The sequence below is a fragment of the Truncatella angustata genome, assembly GCF_020726525.1.
Source record: "Truncatella angustata strain MPI-SDFR-AT-0073 chromosome Unknown BKA67scaffold_4, whole genome shotgun sequence".
Classification (NCBI taxonomy): Eukaryota; Fungi; Ascomycota; class Sordariomycetes; order Amphisphaeriales; family Sporocadaceae; genus Truncatella; species Truncatella angustata.
The window spans coordinates 3865010-3884598 of record NW_025763384.1 but is presented as its reverse complement, the minus strand read 5'-3'; the positions used below and the strand labels follow the sequence as shown (position 1 = coordinate 3884598).

Sequence of the window (19589 nt, the reverse complement as noted above, 5' to 3'; positions counted from 1 at the left end):
GCAACGGAGCCAAGCATTTTAATATTGAGTGGAAGGGCGGGCCTGAGTGCGGAATCTCCAAAACCGCAACCCGAGACCGCGCAAAGATCCTAGCTTGTACATGATATGAGGGGAACCCTGTAAGTCCTGGGCCGAGATGCTGTGTTTCGTCGGGAAAAAGACGCGCTGACGATTGATTTGTGAGTCTGTATGCTGACAATGTTCCAGGCCATCATTCCATGCCGAGTTAAGGTCAGACATACTACATGGAAGAGAAACGCTTGGTATATCCTCTTAATCCTTGAAAATTGGAGACCATGATGGGCGCGGCTTTCCTTTGATACACTTGTTGACCACAATAGCTGGGAGCTTTCACAAAAAAAGAAAGAAAGAAGAAGAAGAAAAGCGAAGCGATGATATACTAACACAACAAGCGCTGCCATCCCTGGCACGACGATGACAACTTCCTAATACTAGATTCAAAAGCTGTCCAAGACCATTCGTTAATCCTCTTCGACGCAACTTGCCAGATTTCATTGACGATTCAAGCTTTATAATTTGCACCGCGACACCAGATCCTTAAGATCATGTGCGATCGAAATGGTAATGGTAGGCGACAGTATATCTCGTTGGCGAGCACCGTGTCGCGCTTGCTTGATGCACGATGCAACTCCAACTCCTCATGGCACTTCACGATTCGCTCCAGTGTAAGCCATCTGTCAATGATTTGTGCAATTGGTCCAAGACGAGGTTTAGAAGTCGATCTATCAATAGGCGTCATCAGTTCTCAGAAGAGGCTCCTCAATGTGACACGAATTTTTGTTCCATCTCGTTAATAGTATGGCATCTCCCCGTTGCTAATCCACTTTAACTTTTTTGGGAAGACCTTGTTAGAGTGTAGGGTGACTCGCGACCATGAACCCACAGACAATTAGGTTTCACCTATATCAGGATGAGGTTATACTCTGGGCAACTTTGATCGCCTGGCATGCTACATTAAATGATTCCCTGTATACGCATAACCGGACCGACGAGATTGCTCGATCCACGCAAGTATCGACGTGAAAATGGGCATAGTATATTTATATATCAGCACCTATGACAACTGAGAAATCGTGCATGATAAGTCACACTTTGATTCATGGAAAATGTACGCTAGAAACTCCAGACTCGGAGGCGCTTTCAGGGTTGTCTTCAACCTAGATTCGATTCTGTATAAAACAAAATTGGAAGGCAGCTGGACAAGTAGTGACATTTCCGCATCTTAGACTCCAGAGTACATTATGACGTTGGGCAGCCGAATAATGAGTTGAAAGGAAAGGATTCCCATCTAGGTTGCGATTGTGTCGTTCGTCTTTGAATGTAGTCTTTTGTTCTTGTCTGGGCACGTGTGTAGACTTGAAGCCAAGTATGCTAATCAAGCGGGACGGCACCTTGGAAGAACGTACAAGCGACCATGACATCAATACAAGCAACTACCAGGGACTTCGGACCATATCAATGGAGGATTTCAGAAGGCAAATTTCTTCCAACCGCCAGACATTAAAGCTAGGATCCGAAGCTGACCTTCACATCCAATACAGCACTCTGCCCTCTTTTGACAGTTTCAATTGCCCTTTTCAGAATTTCATCAAGATCTGCTGCCTTCTCAACCTTGGCTGCATATAGCTCGCCACCCGCGGCAGCCTTCGCGATGCCAGAGTAGTCAGGAACGGGATCGAACGAGATGTTGATCTCTTCATTCGTGGCCTTGGAACCAGCTCCATCTGGATGCACAAGGAGGAGCGACTTTCGTGGGGCATTCCATCCTGTGACAATGTTAGTGTTACTGATGTGGTCCTGCCGATGTCATGGTATTAGTTGGAATATACTCACCCTTGTTGTTCAAAACAATCGTCAGGATGGGAATCTTGTATCTCCTGGATATCCAATACACGCTCCCCGGCACACTGAACAAGAAAGTTCCATCACCCACAATCTGCACTACGAATTTGCCTTTTCCCTGGCCGCCATTCTCAGCATCAGTCGCGAGCTTGATCCCCATGGCACCGCCCCCGGACCAACCTAAACCACCACCTCCACAGTTGATCCACGACCCAGGCAGTTCAGGCTGAATGTTGTCATGGACAAATCCTGTGTTCGTCACGGCCTCGATTGCCCAGATAGTGTCTTTGGGACATGTGTCTCTCAGCCTGCGACACAGATATCCTGTGCCAAACGTGTCGTCGGACGACTTTTCAGCCTTGGTTGCGATGTCATGTAGACGCTTCTCGTGCGCAGCTGTCAGAGTTTCCCAAGCCTTATCGGCAGTTGCTGAGTCAATTTTATTGTGCAGGTCAGCGTTGATGTGTCCAGTGATTTGCTCCAGAGATTGCAAGGCGTCGGCACGGAATCGTTGCTGGGCTGGCACGTAAAAAAGAGGCATCATTTGCTTCAGGGGATCGACGTCAATATGGAAAACCTTCGCCGTATCTGCCGGCTTGCATTGTGTGGGGATCCAAGGAACATCACAGTCCACGACCAAGATAACATCGGCCTCCCTAATCTCGGCTTCGACGCCGAAGCGCAGTCCTAGCCAGGCTGGGTGAGATGCGGGGAAGCACATATCACTACCACCAGTGTCAAGAACCCTGAGTCCTTTGACTGAATTGGCCAATTCGACTAAAGCCCCTGGGTTCTTGTGGTTGCGTCCAGAGTAGCCTGTGATGAGCAAAGGCTTCTTGGCGCCGATCAATGCCTCCGCTATATCGCTCACAGCCTGTTGGGGAAGTCCACCGAGCTGTACACGATCCCAAACTCCTTGATCAAGATGATAAGGCTCGATATCCTCTTCCATCACCTCTCTGGCACCGACCAAATGGACAGGACCCTGAGGATCGCTGGTGGCAAATTGTAAGGCGCGGTTGACCATTTGCTTGATGTTCTTGCCTGTCTTGATCTCGGCTGTGTAGCGGCAGTACTGGCTGATGATATGTTTCTGGTCTGGCACGTCCTGAATCCAGTGAATGTACTCTGTCCGAGAACCGCGCATTTCGCCCTCGATAGTGAACGGGCTGAGGCCGGCAAAGACTAGAATAGGGGCACGTCCAGCACTCGCGTTATGCACAGCTGCACCAAGGCCCTGTGTGCCCACATCGACGTGCACAATAACTACCTGCGGCTTCCCCGTCAGACGCGCGTATCCGTCCGCCATGGACATGGCGACCATCTGTACTATATCAGCAAACCAAATACCGGTAGGTCATGATCTGTGGCTCTACCTCGTTGGGACAGGTGATAATCCGAGGAAAGTTGCTGCCCTTCTCCTTCTGTCCCTTGACCATTGCTTCAATGATGCTCGGATGATCCGATCCCAGGTTCACAAAGCAATGTGTGACACCAGCCTCCGCAATCGCCTCGAAGAAGGCGAAAGATGCTGTATACATATTGCTTGCTCCTTCAGCTGAATAAGCACGAGTTTGTTCTGATCTCACTATGTGTCGCTCCAAATTGGTAGATTGATAGAGCCTCAAATTTGTAGGCGCGATAAGTGTAGAGAGAGGGAGACTTTGGTGTCGTGGTGCAAAACGGTGGCTTGGCAGTGTCGTACGGCAACTCGACAGGTACCTAGTAGGAGCAGACGGGATGTGTGAAAGTGAATTCGCGTCACGCTTTCCAAAATATGGACCGGCAACTCGGAGTAGAGCAAGCGGGGTGCCACAAGGTGGGGTTGGTGTAGCTGTCTGGAGTAAAGACCGCATCATTCTCTCATCTAATCCACGTTGGGGAAAACGAATATCTGCGGGGCTATGGACTCGGGTCGAGAAACCGGATGCCGGGTTTAGCTATTGGGCGAGGTTCTGCAATAGGCGGCGAAGAAATACGGCCGGTTGCTGATGCTACGAAGTAGATATCCTCGCTAGTTGCACGCTGTAATGTTATCTCAGATGTCACGACCTATGTCTGCCAATGAACAATGGACAATGGCCGATCTTATGACGATACAGTATCGAACAGGTTCGGGCTTGATGCGGGTGATGTCTAAACAGTTCTGGTAAGGTGCTTGGCGGCATCCAGGCGATGATAAGGATGGTGTAGAGGCAGATGTCGAGAGGCAAAGTAAACCTACACTACAGCTTCCATGCCCGCCCTTTCATACCAGCCCCTCAGTGGATAGGTCAGGGCCGTCGATATGTAGTGGTCCGGGCGCGTGCATGATCACGGGTCTACCTTTGGCGCATGATGCCGTCCCCGAACCCCAGATTCCAGCTCAGACGATATTGCGGAGCCAGCACCGCTCGGCTCCGGAGCAGCTGCCAACGCCACCGAGATTACGGAACTCCAGAAAAAGAGTGTTTGTGCTGGATACTATGAACTCCTAAGCACGTCACCATTTTATTCGTTGCTAGTATACCATGTGCGCACAAGTCATAGGTACCGGTCATGTCTGATACGCCTTCGTGGGCACATTTCATAGTTTCATGATACGTAAACTGCAGTTCACTTACCGCTTACCATCGGCCCCGCCATAGGGCGCAACAAGGCGCAGCAAGGCGCGATAGAGGCGCATCAGAGCGGCAGAAGCCGCGTAGATAGTGTTGAGTTTGATGAATTAAGCATTGTACATACAATACCTGTTAGTTCAGCAGCTTACCGAGGTACCGCGGCACATCTGTCGGGATTGGTAGCGGGCGTTATGGATTCATATCATTTCGCTCCTTTGCTGGTCGCATAGCCATGCGCGTTGTTCGTGATTCCATAAGGGAGAGGTTTACCAACGGCTTCTTTTGCATCTTGCAAGTTTCAATCGAGATGCACCACATGAGAACACCACTCCCTCGAGGCACATAATTACATTTAAGCAGACTAGCTTTAGCAATGAGGCGAGTTTGGGCAGGAACAACAAGTGTCCGAGCATCTATCTGGTCACTACAATACGAAGATTGTTCAATGATTGTGCCGTCGCTATCATGGATTGAGTATAACATAGTATTACCGCGCCAAGCAGATTGGTAGATGCGTGGTGGCTATGAAAGGCTAGTTACCTTTATTATTCCCTTTTCTTTTCCTTGCCTTTTCCTTTTTCTTTTTCTTTTTCTTTTTCTTTTATGTCCCCTCTGCAACACTGAACGTCTCAAGCTACTTACAACGAACTCCATTCCTTGGAACTTTGGAACCTCTGCGCTGTGACGTCGTGAAAGAAGACTTTCCACAAAAAAAAAAGGGAAATCATGTTTCAAGTTTTGACGATGTGAGGTCATTCTAATTTCTAGTGAAATTACAGCCAATGGATCAGCTAAGGTCTAGGGGGAAAACGCTGATTGGGCTTAGCAAATCTAGCCCCGTTTGACCTGGGCGCGCTGGAGCTTGCTTGATAGGGTGGGACTTCCTACTAACGGGATTAACATAAGCACCAGCGAATGACAATGCCGCTTCACTACCCAGTCAGCAGCGCAGATCGCCAAAAAAGAAGACCGTTACAAAGCTTAATGCTATCTTTGGGTCATTGCTCGGTAGATATACGGAGTACAAAGTTTTGTATTGTTTAGACGTCTGAGATACTGCTAGCTATAATATGATGCCAGTCGTCCTCGGTGCTTCCCATGCATTGATCCATGTTCAGCTTGGCAAGTTCTCACTAACGTGGGGTAGCGACGCTTGTTCGAAGAATTACCGGTTGTTGGATCACAATCTGGTTAGAATATCTATGCGTTGTCCCCTGATAGCTAAGCCTCTTAGTGGTGGCAACGCCTCAGATTGGGCAAATGTTTCATTGAATTTAGATCTGTGTTCTGGATTTCTTGGGTGGCGGGCTACCGTCGTTTTCCAGCTCGAGCCAGGCAGCTCTGTGAGCCTACCGGGCCGTTCCCATTTTAAGCTCAGGGTTGGTGCAATTGACTTGGCAGTTTATGCGTTGTCAATCCATGTGCATCATTGCACATTGAGCCTGTTTGTTAGCCCATGCTCTTGCCGTTTTGCCTACTTTGCGTGTCTGACTTGGAATGCTGATTAGGTCACGACTGCAGAAATGTTTCCCTATGCAAGAATGTCATAATAAAACCCCAAGATTTTCCGAGCTGTCCACTACCACTACTCTCGCATCCGCTGCCTTTTTTTGTCCTTTTTTCTACACCTACGAGCCATCGCTTCGGGGCCATCTTCCTCCATACACATCGAGGAAATCTGCCGACATCATGGGACAGGGGTCAAGCACGCCATTGACAAATTGTCTGAACACAGTCTGCAATGGCCGAAGCGGTTGTGTAGCATACCCGGATAACATCCTCTACCAACTTAGCTGGGTCGCGCCATACAACCTCGACATACCGGTTTCACCTATTGCTGTCACTAGACCGGAGACTGCTGAAGATGTGTCCGGATTTATCCGATGCGCTGCCTCGAACAATGTCAAGGTGCAGGCAAAGTCAGGCGGCCATTCCTATGCTAACTTTAGTTTGGGGGGACGGACGGGGAACTGGTCCTGGACCTTCAAAAAATGACCAAGTTCTCCATGGACACGAGTACATGGCAAGCGACCATTGGGGCGGGACATCGCTTATCTGATGTCACACAGGAACTTCACGACAATGGGAAACGAGCAATGGCGCACGGAACCTGTCCTGGAGTCGGAATTGGTGGACATGCAACTATCGGGGGGCTTGGACCTTCGTCGCGCATGTGGGGATCTTGTCTAGATCATGTTCTCGAAGTTGAGGTCGTAACTGCGGATGGAAGTATTAAACGTGCAAGCGAGAATGATAACCCGGATTTATTCTTCGCCTTGAAGGGCGCCGGCGCTGGTTTTGGTGTCATCACAGAGTTCGTCATGAAGACTCACCCTGAGCCTGGAGACGTCGTTCAATATTCGTTTTCGTCAACATTTGGAAAGCACGCTGACATGGCGGACATTTTCGAGCAGTGGCAGACTCTCATCTCAGATCCCAACCTCGATCGCAGGTTTGGCTCGGAGGTAGTCCTGCATGAACTGGGTCTGGTCATTACGGCTACCTTTTACGGAACTGAGGAGGAATTCGAGGCGACAGGCATTCCAGACAGAATCCCGACTGGCAAGATATCTGTTGTGTTGGATGATTGGCTCGGTGTTCTCACACAGCAGGCCGAGGATGCCGCTCTCTATCTATCAGATGTCCGAACGGCCTTCACATCGCGAAGTCTCGCATTTCGACAGGATGAGCTACTCACGAGAGAAGAGATCGACAGCATGATGAGCTACCTTGACAATGCTGACCATGGTACCCTCTTGTGGTTTCTCATCTTTGACGTTACTGGAGGCGCTATTAACGACATAGCCATGAATGCCACAGCGTACTCACATCGAGACAAGATCATGTTCTGCCAGGGCTACGGAATTGGAGTTCCCACGTTGTCACAAACCACTAAAGACTTCATGGACGGTATTATCACCAACATACAGAGCACCGCTGAGCAGACACTTACAACTTATCCGGGATACGTAGACCCGGCGCTGGCCAACCCCCAGCAATCGTACTGGGGTCCCAATCTGGAAAGGCTGGGACAGATCAAGTCGAATTGGGATCCAAACGATGTCTTTCACAACCCCCAGAGTATTAGACCGGCGACTCTGGATGCGAGACAGGAGTCAGGAGCGAAGGGCAGGAGGATATTTTGGTGATGATTACTTGTTATGATACCCCTGGATGCGAACACACTAGACTAACGCAGAAGTAATTGGTTATTCTATTTCATGCCATTTCCATCAATGACTTCTGACGGTCTTGTCAGTGGCACCCAAGCCCACCTCCAGCTATGATATGGAGGTGTTTCGTACCCCCTGTTTATGCCAAGATCGCTGGCGTTGTTGGTTGGCTAGCAAATGGCAAAGTGTCCTCGATCTTTTACCTCCCCCAATACTTTCTCCGCTTTCTGCAATCGCTCATTTATTCCGCCTGGGTGAAATTTAAGAATGCGCCCCAAACCCCGCCAGGTCTAGACTATATCTAGCAGAATATATGCATGGACTAGGTGCTGTTATTCCTCCAATCAGCTGGATAATTGATTTACTCCTGGCTGGCGTCATCACTTATTCGCTGGTCTATAAAACATGATGCAAAAAATCCATGATCAATGTCATTTGTTCGGCGGTAGGCGATTCAAGTGACATCTATGATGAAGCCGCCATCAGCTAGTCGCCTGCTCGGCGTGCTAGGTCTGTTTGCACTTCCTCATGCCAACGCTCAGTCTCCCACAGCACAAACCCTGAATGGCACGTATAAAGGGTTTTATTTGCCAGATTGGGACCAGAATGCTTTCCTTGGTATTCCATACGCGCAGCCACCTCTTGGTAGCCTCCGCTGGCGATGGCCGCAGAGCATCAACGAGTCCTTCGATGGTGTGAGAGATGCGACACAGTACGGCTATAGCTGCCTGCAGTATGGCTCGACCTTCAACGTTTCCGAGGACTGTCTAACCATCAATGTGATCCGACCTGCTGGCAACTTTTCGGAGCCGCTCCCTGTCTTGGTTTGGATCTATGGCGGCGGACTATACGCCGGCAGCACAGCCGATCCACAGTATAACCTTTCTGGTATTGTCAAGGTTGGCCAGGATATTGGTCAACCTTTTATCGGTGTCAGCATGAACTACCGTCTGGGTATGTGGGGATTCCTGCAGACAGCCCAAATCTTCGCTGAGGGTTCTAGCAATGCCGGCCTGCTTGACCAGCGACTCGCACTGCACTGGATACAGGAGAACATCGACGCGTTCGGGGGCAATCCTGACGAGGTTGTAATCTGGGGCGAAAGTGCCGGAGCGCAAAGTATCGCATACCAAATGTTTGCTTACGACGGTCGAGACGATGGTCTATTCCGCGGCGCCATTTTGGAAAGCGGAGGACCGACAGGTGCGCAAGTCGAGACGATTTCGTGGTATAATAGCGCCAACGAGAACCTCACCCGAGCCGCTGGCTGCTGGGGCGTGACAGATCAGCTCGCCTGTCTTCGATCGGTTGATGTTGCCACACTGTTCGCTGCCCACCCCAGTGTCGTTTGGAACCCTATCCTGGATGGCGACTTGTTGACTGGCTATCCAAGCCAGCTGATTGAGGAAGAAAAATACAACGCGGTGCCCATTATCACTGGCGCCAACACCGATGAGACTTTCGCCATCTCAGGCACGCTCAATACTGAGCAAGACATCTTCAAGTCGATTTTCTCATGGCGATCGTACTCGTTGACGCCGCCAACAGTGCGCAAACTCTTCGAGTTGTACCCCGACGACCCCTGCTATGCGGTCCCCTACTCGATCAAAAATTGCACGAGACATCCTACACGTGGCTTACAGTGGCGAAGGGCTGCTTCCATCGGATCGGATCTGGTGATGGTGGCTCAGAGGCGCAAGATGGCAGAACTGTACACTAATGCTGGAAAGGATGTGTACAGCTACCGCTTCGATCAACGTCTGTGGAACGGTGCTGAATGGGACGGAGTGAAACATTTCGTGAATGTGGCATTCAGTTTCCAGAACATTTCTGGGTTGTTAGGTGCCAGTCCGCAGTACGATAGTCATAAGAAGCTAGCACATGCGATTGGACAAGCATATGCGCATTTTGTCAACGATCTGGATCCGAACGGGAAAGCAAACGGAACATATGCGGAAGCAAACATCTTGCCGACGTGGCCCAAGTACAACCTTGATACCCCGGAGAACATGGTACTGAATGCGACCGAGAACTGGGTTGAGGCAGATACGTGGAGAAAGGAGGGTATCACATTCATTAATACGCCAGAAGTATCAAAGGAGTTGTTAGCGTAGCTGGAATGAACCAGATAACAGTAATGAAAGATAAACATTTACACGTCGCGATCCTTTTAGATTTCTTTTTCTTTATTTTCTTTTTCCCAAGTGGCAGCTTCCTTCAGACTGCATTGGCATTGGACTGGACCCACAATGAAAGAAGCGACTGGTCCAGGGCTAGACTCGCTCTTGTCGCTCTCGGGAAAAAAACTGGATTGGTGCAAGACTTGGTGTAACATTATGTCGATCTCCAGGGCCGTTGCCCACTAGTGCCGGTTCCCAATGACGATCTGTAACTCTGTGCGAACCACACCGTCCTCAGTCCGAGTTCTTCAACATAAAACCGAGGTCTATTTCCGCGCCGTTTATGTAACCAATTCGTTATGTATGCTTCCGGCAGTTGGGCTAAGTGCCATTCTAAGAACCACATTGCATCAATGGCGGCACAGAGATTCATCAAGCGGACCTGATCAGACATGTATCGTTTTAAGTGGCACGGGCATGCAATCAGGATGCGGGTCAGGACGCGTACAGCACAACTTGAAGTCATACGGCTGCGTCACTCATCCAGATAGAGTGGATTGGCCCAACAGGAACCTTTCGGCCTCTCGGATTTAAGTCCCTATATATGGCAGATCGTTCTGGACGATAATGGAGTGACACATAGAACTTTTGTAATGAGCGGTCTCAATGGTCACACGGTAATCATGTTCTCCCGGCCACGATTACAAGCTGCCATCATGGGCATAGTCTCCCTGGCTACAAGCCCCGTTCAGGGTCAACTATACGACAAGACAATCCAAACGACCCTAGGCCCTGTCAAGGGTTTCAAGTACTTTGATACAAACACTACTGAGACGTTTTGGAATGTATCGCAAGACAATGTGGCTGCGTTCTTAGGGATTCCCTACGCAGCTGATACAGGGTACCAGAACAGATGGAAGCCTCCACAGCCTCGTGACGCTTGGAACGTCAGCTTTGAAGCCACAACATTTGGTCCCCAATGTCCCACTACTCATGCTCAGAATTATAGTGAAGACTGTCTCAGCTTGAACATCTGGACCAGCGCCAACTCTTCCAATAATAAACTGCCCGTTCTAGTTTGGAACCAAGGAAGTGAAGAGACAAGCAACACTGCGTGGTGGTATGGTGGTGGTATGGCTCGTAAGTCCAGCTTGAGAGTATCTTCTTTGTAAGATAACTGTTAAACAGGCTACAGTGGAAGGAGTGGTGATGGTTACGTTTAACCGCCGGGATGACGTGTTGGGGTTCCTGGCTCATCCTGAACTGAACGCTGAGGGTCTCACTTCTACTGGATATAATACTTCTGGCAACTATGGTGTTCTGGACCATTTGGAGGTTTTGAAGTGGGTGAAGAGTGTAAGTAAAACGAAGACCCAAGATCGTCTTCCTGAGGACGACTAACTGGTATCAGAACATCGCGAGCTTCGGTGGCGACCCCGAGCAGGTGACCATAGCCGGACAATCTTTCGGCTCTTCACAAGTGTACCATGCTGTGAACAGCCCTTTGTTCGGTGGCCTATTCCGTGGAGCAATCTCACAGTCTGGAATCCGGTACCCCTATGATACTCTACTAGCCGGACTAGCTACGTCTTATGTGACCATGGATCGCGCTCTAGAGTTTGGTGTTAATTACACCTTAGCCCATAACGTCAGCGATGTTGAGGGACTGCGCAATCTATCGCTGGAGGAGATTCTGGTGGGATCGGCTGATCGTGACTATAGCATCTGGAACATCACCGCGCTATCGTGTAATTACCCATTGATCTACAAGCCGGTCTTGGACGGTTACGTTCTCCCTATGAATTATGTTGAACAACTGAAGCAAGGGCCGGCCAATGATGTACCTCTTATCACTGGCAACACGAAAGACGAAAGTGGTGCAGCCACTTCGACCAATTACACCGTTGAGGAATACACTAGATACTGCTCCTTTAAATACGGAAACTTGTCTACGGAATATTTCTCGCTGTATCCAGCAGGTGAGAACTACACAACTGCTTCCGTGTCCTGGAATGCAGCAGCGCGCGACACGTCCCTTGTCAGCTCCTGGGCATATGCGAATGAATGGGTTCTTTCCGCCCAAAGCCCAATTTATACGTACTACTGGGACCGTAAGTAGCACACTCGTGACACTTCTGTCGTTTCAAATATATGAATGATTAACATGTTGCAGATTCCCCTCCTGGCCAAGACCAGGGCGCTTTCCATCAGAGCGAAATCATGTACGCACTGAATGCGTTGTATGCCAATGCCGATAGCTACCCGTTTACTGAGGAGGATTTTGATATTGCAAGACAGATGACAATCTACTGGACGAATTTCATCAAGAACAGAGACCCTAACCAAGGCGAAGAGGTCAATCTGACTTATTGGTACCCAAATGATGGCAAAAGCAACTATGTTATGCACCTGGGCGACGGGTGGGGCAACTACACAGTCGCTCAGTCAGAGCAAGTGAATCTGATTATGGACTATTTCTCCCAACAGATTCCGTACTAGTCCAGTGAAGCTGCTACCGAAATGATATACCATACAATCATAGATATTCATCAGGTATGAAAGTTGTCAGCACATGAGAGTCTGGGCCTTGGCCGTGGTATTTGATAGTAATGCAATAGCATCACAAACAAAGAATACTACACTCGCTGCTTCTTCGACTGGCGTGCTAACAATGCTGGACAAAGGATTTATTAATTCTGATAATTGTAGAAAATCACAAGTACCATGGGAAATGTATAAATCGCAGACCTCAGGCAGTGTACGGTATTATCCCATGTAAATTCACTTACGTTGTCGCGTAGAGTCCCCCCTGCAGAACCTGTCACATCAAGGAAGATATAACCATCTAGACAAGACCATGAACGCAATACCATAGATTCCAGGCCTTACTTTTTTCTTACTATAACAGCTTATAAAGCCATGCATGACGGCGTCACTAAAGTCGAGGAATGACTTACTGAGAATGACTTATTGAAAAACTGGAATATCAGCCACGGGCTGATGACGTAGAAGAATGCTGGACATACAGTATTGTGTGAGCTTGCGACTTGCCTGTGAGAGTCACTTTCGGGCTGTTGCACAGTGTCTCAGTATCACCATCACGAAAAACGAGAAGTGTCCTTGCTGCCACGAAGAAGAGGTACACTTTAAAGACGTGTTCGAGGCAGGAAAGATGGGTCGGAAAGATGGGTCGGAAAGATGTGTCGGAAAGACTGGCTCGGAAGACGGTCATCAATTCAGGGGGCAGAAATTTCAGGACGAGAAATAGTCAAATACGTGGGTATCGAATTCATTATTGATCAAGGTTTGTGTCAAAGTTTGTTGGTACGACTTTCCGCCTTGTTCGGCACCTGAAACCTCCCTCAACAAGCTTTCTAGATCATCGAGACGGCGCCAAGTACGACCATGACTCCAGCAGTTAGAAAGAAACGTAGAGTATCGGCAGCTCCACCATGCATTGTAGAAGCAGCAGAATTTCCGGTGCTTGATGAGGATGCGGTGCTGCTGGTCGTTGAGGCAGTGCCGGTAGCAGTGCCAGTGCCGTTGCTGGAGTCGCCAACAAGAGCAGTGAGCTTATCGTCGATGTTGAAAGAACCAGAAACTCCGGAGGTGTTGGTACAAGCGCTAGGTAGGTTGGAATTGACACCAGATACAAATTTTATAGCAGCACACTAGGAATATTAGCAACATGGTCATGATGTTTAAAACATGTAATTCATCATACCTGATAGAGAAGCCCATCAGGCGCATCGGCCACAACGCTCAACACAGCCGTTTGTCCAACATAGCTCTCGTCTAAAGTGACGACAGGAATACAGAACTTGTTAGCACCGCTTTGTTGTACAACTGGGTAGATCTGCGTCCAGTTTCCAGCTGCACTCTCATCGGTTGTGATTCGGTAGAGCCAGTTGGCTTGAGGGTGAAGTAACTGTGTAGCAATAGCGTCGCCGCCAACTGCAAAGTCTGTGATATTGTTTTTTGAAAAATCTGGGGTGTAGCCGCCGCACGGTGCATTGGGCTCGTCATCGTCGCTAAATGTGCCTACTGGCGTGGGTGATAGCAGGAGGAAGTGAGCTTGGCAAGAACCAAGAAAGAGTAGAGTTGCGGCGGTGACAGATGCGAGAGACGCCATTGTGACCGGTGTGGAAATGTAGATGTGATCGAGGCGTGTCAAAAGAATCTTGCGGAAGCTTATTGACTTCTAGCTGAGATGATCAGGAGATCGGCTTGAGGTCGTGGTGAATAGTGAACAGTGAGTAGTGAATAATGAGACATGTGTTGTCATTGGGAAAGGGCAGGAGCTATGTATTTACATGAGCTCGCTCAAGCTCGCTCTGGGTGTTTAATAAAGTTTGCTGGAGAGCGCATGGCACCAACCAACATGGACCGGGGTTCTACTATGACTGTAGTTTCCCGGGTTCGGTTTGAATGGCCGAATGATACAAAGTAGTAAATATCACCGAGACGCTATTACTGCATACCTGACCCCAGTCCTCTGGTCTAACTTAGACTAGTGGAAACATTGAGCAGGAATCGCCAAAGATGGGGTCCAACATCTGATATAACCCCCCATTCAGGAACACCTGCCCTTGTCTGAACATGGTGATATGGTGACTGATAGGCGACTGGTAACTTTAATGACGATGACCTCACAGTTCAGGATCTCCGATATGAAACGCATGTGCGTTAAGGGTCAAACAAGCTCAAAATCCTCGATCTGGAGGTTTGGTCTGATGATACTATATACTTTGGATGTAAGCTTTTTTGCCAAGACCTTAGTTCAGCCCGATTTGATGCTTCTTCCGGCGTCGCTTTTCCGTTGTAAACAAAACCAAACCGCAAAACAATAGGAGTGTTGATGGTACCGGGGCTCGGTGAGCTTGAGTGTATCGATTCACAAGGCTTTTGCCTTTGAAGTCTGCCATAATCTCTAGTGTCTAATGCGGGGGATACATGGTAGAGGCCATCGTTACTTGGGGGACAGTTGGGGTCACCTGAAAAGGGCGAGGTTGTTTTAGGGTCTGCAGGGACCATCTAATGGAGGGGTAGTACTAGCTCATAGAAGACTAGTTGCTGGCCTGAGCAGATTATGAGCAAGTTATAGACAGGTCTGGACGTAGAGCCCCTCGAAGCTTGGTAGATCGCCAGCAGCCCGCCCTGCCCGCTATCATCCAGATCCCAGACGATGGCGGGTGAGCCGCCCTGTCAGAGCTAAGAAAGATGCTCATAATCTGCTCAAGCTAGTCGCTTCGGGGTTGGCTGGAGTCAGAGGACACAGCAAACTCGGGAAACCTAGTCAATTGGACGTTTCGGACCCTCATACTCAGGCCCGACACTCTTGAGTAGGTTTTGCAAGCGAGGAGATTCGAACTTCGTTGCACAATCTAGCATAATGCAACATTACCTTATGTGCAAGGCCGAGACGGCTCAGGAATCGGCAGGCATACCCTTGGCTTCACACCGTCTGGCCATAAAGAATATTCGCTGCTCGGCCCCAAGATTCCGGTTCTTAATGTTAGTTGGTGCGCAAGTTTCGCTGTAATCTACGGAGTAGTCTTGAAAAGCAGTCAACAAGTAACGGCTTTTCGTCTTGCCGGCGCTTTACGTATGCGGTGCACGCAGAAGCAAGGCATTTTCAACCGGCGGAGGATATCGTCCACACGATATCACCCAACTTTTAAGAGTCCATGAACTCACAAGAGGACTTGACTAACAGTTCCGGTTGTTTTCGTAGTCCGACAGTCGACTTCTGAACACCAACACCCTACGAACACAGCGACGGGGAGCATTAAGGTCCCTCACCTATTCTGCACACAAACTTCAACTTACCAGTTCTCGGGGTTCGATCACAATTCGAAGAGCACACGCTGGCTCGATTCCGAATGGACCGGGGTGCGCTCGAGACTAGCCTACCATTATTTTCGTTCCGCCGTTCTACTGAGGCGGTTTCATTGACGACTGCTCGTCATTAGCTTTGGCAGTTTCTGACCGCATCAAACTAGAGATCAAGTTGAAGTAATCTATAGCTCTTGATATCGACCAGCTAACGTACAACACAATCCACCAGCCTAGCGACCTCATCGCCATATCGGAAAAATGGATATGAACATGGAAATGGCCATGGGTGGAATGAGTTCCAGTGGCATGTTCCAAGATACCAACATGTCTCTGGCTCAGACGTATTGGTATCTGATAGCTGGAGTGCTAGGCCTACTCCTCATAGTGCGCGCTATAAACTTCAGTCAGAACTGGATCAGGTAAGCTTGCTCAAAGCTATCGATTATGCACTATTTTGACATACATACAGGTTGCGAACATCTCGAACGAGTTCAATAAAGTATCCCACCATACCAGCTAATTGGTACCTTCAATTATGGGCCACTCTGACAGCTGTCGGTCGCGAAATAAGCTATCCTCAAATATACGTTCCGACCAAGTACTTCTCATGGCTGACACCACCACCCATGGGAAGAGTCATATGCCTCCTTGTATACTGGGCCGTCATCATTTACATGATGTGCTCGGGCGCTATCGTCAAGGATGCCTACTTCTGGGAACGTATTGGGTACCGGAACGCCTGGGTAACTGTTACTCAAGTCCCTTTCCTCTACCTCCTCGCGTCCAAGACAAACGTCATTGGCTTGATCGCCGGGACCAGCTATGAACGTTTGAATTGGCTACATCGTTGGGTTGCTCGGACCATGTTTGCAACGGCGACAGTTCATGGCTTTCATTTCTGGAGCGAGTGGGTCCTGTACGATCTTGTGGATCTGGAACTACAATACATGCCTATTGTCAGATATGGACTGGGGGCATGGGGTCTTTTGTTATGGATGGTCGTTACATCGTTCAGACCTATTCGCGCGGTGGCTTATGAGATATGGGTAGCGCAGCATATCATCGCTGCAATTTTGTTCCTGTGGATCGTCTACCTGCACGTACCGACCTATGCACGATACAACATCTGGTTCGCCATAGCAGCCATTTGCTTCGACCGGGTATTTCGCTTCGGTATGCTATTGTGGCAGAATATCAAGTTCAACCCGAAAACAACCGGATGCAAAGGTGGGCAAAAGTTTGGTCACCAAACTCAGATCAGCGTCGTGGGAGATTCCATCACGGTGCTGACCATCAAGGATGTACACTTCAAATGGAGTGCAGGTCAGCATCTCTATTTGTGGTTGCCACGTGTTGGCCCACTCGAAGCACATCCGTACACCATTGCCTGTGCGCACCAGACACCAGATACATGCATATGCAATAGCATTCAACTTGTCATTCGCACGCACTCTGGGTTTTCAAAACGCCTGCATTCGTTTGCCAGGAAGATGCAGGCATCGGAAAGGAAACAAACTGTTACCGCGCTCGTCGCAGGTCCATATGGTCGACCCCCACGGTGGGACATCTTTGAGACATTGGTCCTTATTTCGGCTTCTACAGGCGCCTCGTTCACTCTTCCGATCTTGGAAAGTGTTTTGCAGACCAAAGCAACGATTTGCACCAAGCGAATTGACTTTTTGTTGACTGCGCGCCAAGGTGAAGAGATCGGATTCTACCATGATCGGCTGCACGAAGCGATGGTCAAGGCCAATCAGAGAGGCATTGAGCTGTCCGTTCATATCGCTGTTACTGGCGATGGGCATCTCGAGACTGTTGCAGCATCACGTTCGTCGTCGGCGTCAGGGTCGGCAGCCAGTCATGAGGAAAAGCTCACAGTCGTAGAGAGGACGGGAACATTCGACAAGTCTGCCAAGAGCCAAGGCGGATGTTGTTGCTCGGCGGATATTGACGTCGTCTCTTCTGGGGCCATACCTCGCAAACGACTCTCGCAAACCAGTACAGATTCACATATACACCGTAGTGCCACGAGGCCTGATGTGTCGGTTTTCATCCGTGACGCGGTCGAAGCTACAGGCGGGGAGACTGGCGTGGTTGTTTGTGGCGGTGTGTCGTTAGTGGCAAGAGTACGCACAAGTGTTGCCAAACTGAGCGACGAGCGTGCTGTTCACAAAGGCACAGGGGCTCAAGGTATTCATCTGCATGTCGAAGAGTACTGCTTCTGATCAGATACTGGGGCTCTATCATCTAGCGCCATTCCTGGCGATACACTGTGACGCATGGCTACAAGGTTTACAAGCATCTAATTACATGCTGATGTCTCCGTTCCCGCTGAGGAAAATTAATCGCTAGAGGGTGACTTATCAAAGAACGACTAGTCCGACTGATCCCTAACTCTCTCTGTTAAGCATCTTTTCCTACCGGATGACCCTGCGAAGCTTGGTCATCCATGCATGGCGCCCAATCAATGGTCTGTGGCACAATCTACCCTGCCGTATTATTCATGGCATACTACTAGTCATGAGTACCTGGCCACATTCAACCACCTGAGGGTTTCTGGTTGAATTCGTTCTTTCTGTCCGTTCGCATTCGTGAGACCCTTCGCGACGGCCTCTCCCCAGACATCGAAGACGTTCAGCGAGCTGTCCTCAGCCACTATTGTCGAGAGAAGGCCATCGGAGGACCAAGCGAGGGCTGCAAAAGGGGCGTTATGCAGGAAATAAGTCTGAACAACTTGCAGAGGATTTGAGGCTCGGAGACATCGGTCGTGTACACACAGACTGAGCCATCGTAAGCTCCTATAGCAACAGAATTCGGGTGCTCTGATGGCTGGCAGATCAGGCTCTGTTGGTGCATTGTGAAGATGAGCATGTGCTTAAGCTTTTTTATTGATCAGCAGCCAAAACGCATGGCCAGGATCATACCAAACCAAAATGGAACATTGGGTCAACACGGAAGCATAACAAATACGGCAATGCAGCCATCCATATACCCGTCCGATCAGGTTTCAAAGTAAACGATGGACAACACGGCAATTCCCCAGATGCTAAGAGCTTCTGGTGAGACTCCAACTGCATGCGCATGGGGGATATGGCAGTCTGTTATGGCAATTTGGAGTATAGTGTTCTGAGCCACGAAGGGCCTGACAACGGATATTCTAGCAAAGAATGGCGAATACATTAAAGCAGTCGATGAGGTCGCGATTGTAAAAAAAAAATTGGGAAGTGAAGCTGAAGCTCACCCATTCAAGCACACCGTATACTTGGTCAATCTCGGTGGGATGTATAGAAAGAACTCAATCAAATTTCATCACGATACCTCCTGACACAACCATATGGATGTTTCTGGATTCGATTATCGCGACATGAGGGCTACTCCTACTACTTGCATATGAAGCACAGCAGACGCGAACATGGCGTAGATGGAAGTGCAAAATAATCGGGCAATCGATATTGAACATCACACACTCGCGTCGCTACGGGCTTTTTGGTGGCTCCGAGACGGCCGAGTATCTGAAATGAGTCCTGCTCGTGCATAATATTTGCGTGCCTGACAGGATACTCATAATTGGGACACCATGTCTATGCTTATGAGTTTGTCGTAATCGTAGCCCCGGAGAAACACCGGGCCGACGCAAAGTGATTTACGTCCAGAGGAGGATGTAGATTTGCTATGGTTCTATTGAGTCACCGCGACTGCGAGAACGCGTTCAGGGCTCCGAAGAATGAGTCAATGTACAAAAGCAATTGTGATGTTTTAATGAGGGCGAGCAAAGTTCGTGTATCACCTAGCCTGATGCAGGCACAGGTTTCTCGATCAATTTTGCATAATTCAATTCGTTCTGTACCGGTTTCTGCGGCGTCTTCTTTCATCTCTAGGGATAGGCACCTTTCCATCAAATCTTCTTCACTCTACACGACCCACATCGCGTCAGGGACAGCCTGTAATTTGGTAGCAGCCGAGCAGTCAGCGCGACAACTACCGCTTTCGCAGTC

At 49.2% G+C, this 19589-nt stretch overlaps 7 protein-coding genes across 7 annotated transcripts; 5 read left to right on the top strand and 2 right to left on the bottom strand.

Moving 5' to 3' along the window:
* Positions 1 to 1048: 1048 nt before the first annotated feature.
* BKA67DRAFT_566591 (thiamine pyrophosphate enzyme) lies at positions 1049 to 4090 on the bottom strand. The gene is made up of 3 exons (XM_046102902.1): positions 3240 to 4090; positions 1855 to 3187; positions 1049 to 1787 (listed from the first exon to the last, which is right to left on the bottom strand). The coding sequence occupies exons 1-3, from the start codon at positions 3720 to 3722 to the stop codon at positions 1528 to 1530; spliced, it is 2076 nt and encodes a 691-aa protein (XP_045959177.1). The 5' UTR covers positions 3723 to 4090; the 3' UTR covers positions 1049 to 1527.
* A 3-nt stretch (positions 4091 to 4093) lies between these two features.
* BKA67DRAFT_566587 (uncharacterized protein) lies at positions 4094 to 4367 on the top strand. The gene has a single exon (XM_046102901.1). The coding sequence runs from the start codon at positions 4173 to 4175 to the stop codon at positions 4338 to 4340; it is 168 nt and encodes a 55-aa protein (XP_045959176.1). The 5' UTR covers positions 4094 to 4172; the 3' UTR covers positions 4341 to 4367.
* Positions 4368 to 6152: 1785 nt separating this feature from the next.
* On the top strand, positions 6153 to 7612 carry BKA67DRAFT_518023 (uncharacterized protein; the record flags this gene model as incomplete). Its single annotated transcript, XM_046097973.1, has 2 exons — positions 6153 to 6365; positions 6413 to 7612. The coding sequence occupies 2 exons, from the start codon at positions 6153 to 6155 to the stop codon at positions 7610 to 7612; spliced, it is 1413 nt and encodes a 470-aa protein (XP_045959175.1).
* A 246-nt stretch (positions 7613 to 7858) lies between these two features.
* Positions 7859 to 9822, top strand: BKA67DRAFT_291466 (carboxylesterase). The gene has a single exon (XM_046096016.1). It carries the CDS (start codon positions 8104 to 8106, stop codon positions 9748 to 9750), a length of 1647 nt encoding a protein of 548 aa, XP_045959174.1. The 5' UTR covers positions 7859 to 8103; the 3' UTR covers positions 9751 to 9822.
* A 214-nt stretch (positions 9823 to 10036) lies between these two features.
* Positions 10037 to 12384, top strand: BKA67DRAFT_566583 (prolyl oligopeptidase-like protein). The gene is made up of 4 exons (XM_046102900.1): positions 10037 to 10896; positions 10952 to 11112; positions 11168 to 11867; positions 11930 to 12384. Exons 1-4 carry the CDS (start codon positions 10410 to 10412, stop codon positions 12253 to 12255), a joined length of 1674 nt encoding a protein of 557 aa, XP_045959173.1. The 5' UTR covers positions 10037 to 10409; the 3' UTR covers positions 12256 to 12384.
* Positions 12385 to 13130: 746 nt separating this feature from the next.
* On the bottom strand, positions 13131 to 13888 carry BKA67DRAFT_517767 (uncharacterized protein; the record flags this gene model as incomplete). The annotated part of the gene is made up of 2 exons (XM_046097937.1): positions 13131 to 13427; positions 13481 to 13888. The coding sequence occupies 2 exons, from the start codon at positions 13886 to 13888 to the stop codon at positions 13131 to 13133; spliced, it is 705 nt and encodes a 234-aa protein (XP_045959172.1).
* A 1988-nt stretch (positions 13889 to 15876) lies between these two features.
* Positions 15877 to 17819, top strand: BKA67DRAFT_592834 (ferric-chelate reductase; the record flags this gene model as incomplete). The annotated part of the gene is made up of 2 exons (XM_046104873.1): positions 15877 to 16013; positions 16064 to 17819. The coding sequence occupies 2 exons, from the start codon at positions 15877 to 15879 to the stop codon at positions 17817 to 17819; spliced, it is 1893 nt and encodes a 630-aa protein (XP_045959171.1).
* Positions 17820 to 19589: the final 1770 nt, after the last annotated feature.

Bases quoted from the DNA above. Each gene is read 5' to 3' on its own strand.
- BKA67DRAFT_566587 (XM_046102901.1), top strand. From the start codon at position 4,173: ATGATCACGGGTCTACCTTTGGCGCATGATGCCGTCCCCGAACCCCAG.
- BKA67DRAFT_566583 (XM_046102900.1), top strand. From the start codon at position 10,410: ATGAGCGGTCTCAATGGTCACACGGTAATCATGTTCTCCCGGCCACGA. The intron at 11,113-11,167 runs GTAAGTAAAACG...AACTGGTATCAG, and splicing joins TTTTGAAGTGGGTGAAGAGT to AACATCGCGAGCTTCGGTGG. The intron at 11,868-11,929 runs GTAAGTAGCACA...AACATGTTGCAG, and splicing joins TTATACGTACTACTGGGACC to ATTCCCCTCCTGGCCAAGAC.
- BKA67DRAFT_566591 (XM_046102902.1), bottom strand. From the start codon at position 3,722: ATGATGCGGTCTTTACTCCAGACAGCTACACCAACCCCACCTTGTGGC. The intron at 3,188-3,239 runs GTAGAGCCACAG...GATATAGTACAG, and splicing joins TTATCACCTGTCCCAACGAG to ATGGTCGCCATGTCCATGGC. The intron at 1,788-1,854 runs GTGAGTATATTC...ACATTGTCACAG, and splicing joins GATTGTTTTGAACAACAAGG to GATGGAATGCCCCACGAAAG.
- BKA67DRAFT_291466 (XM_046096016.1), top strand. From the start codon at position 8,104: ATGATGAAGCCGCCATCAGCTAGTCGCCTGCTCGGCGTGCTAGGTCTG.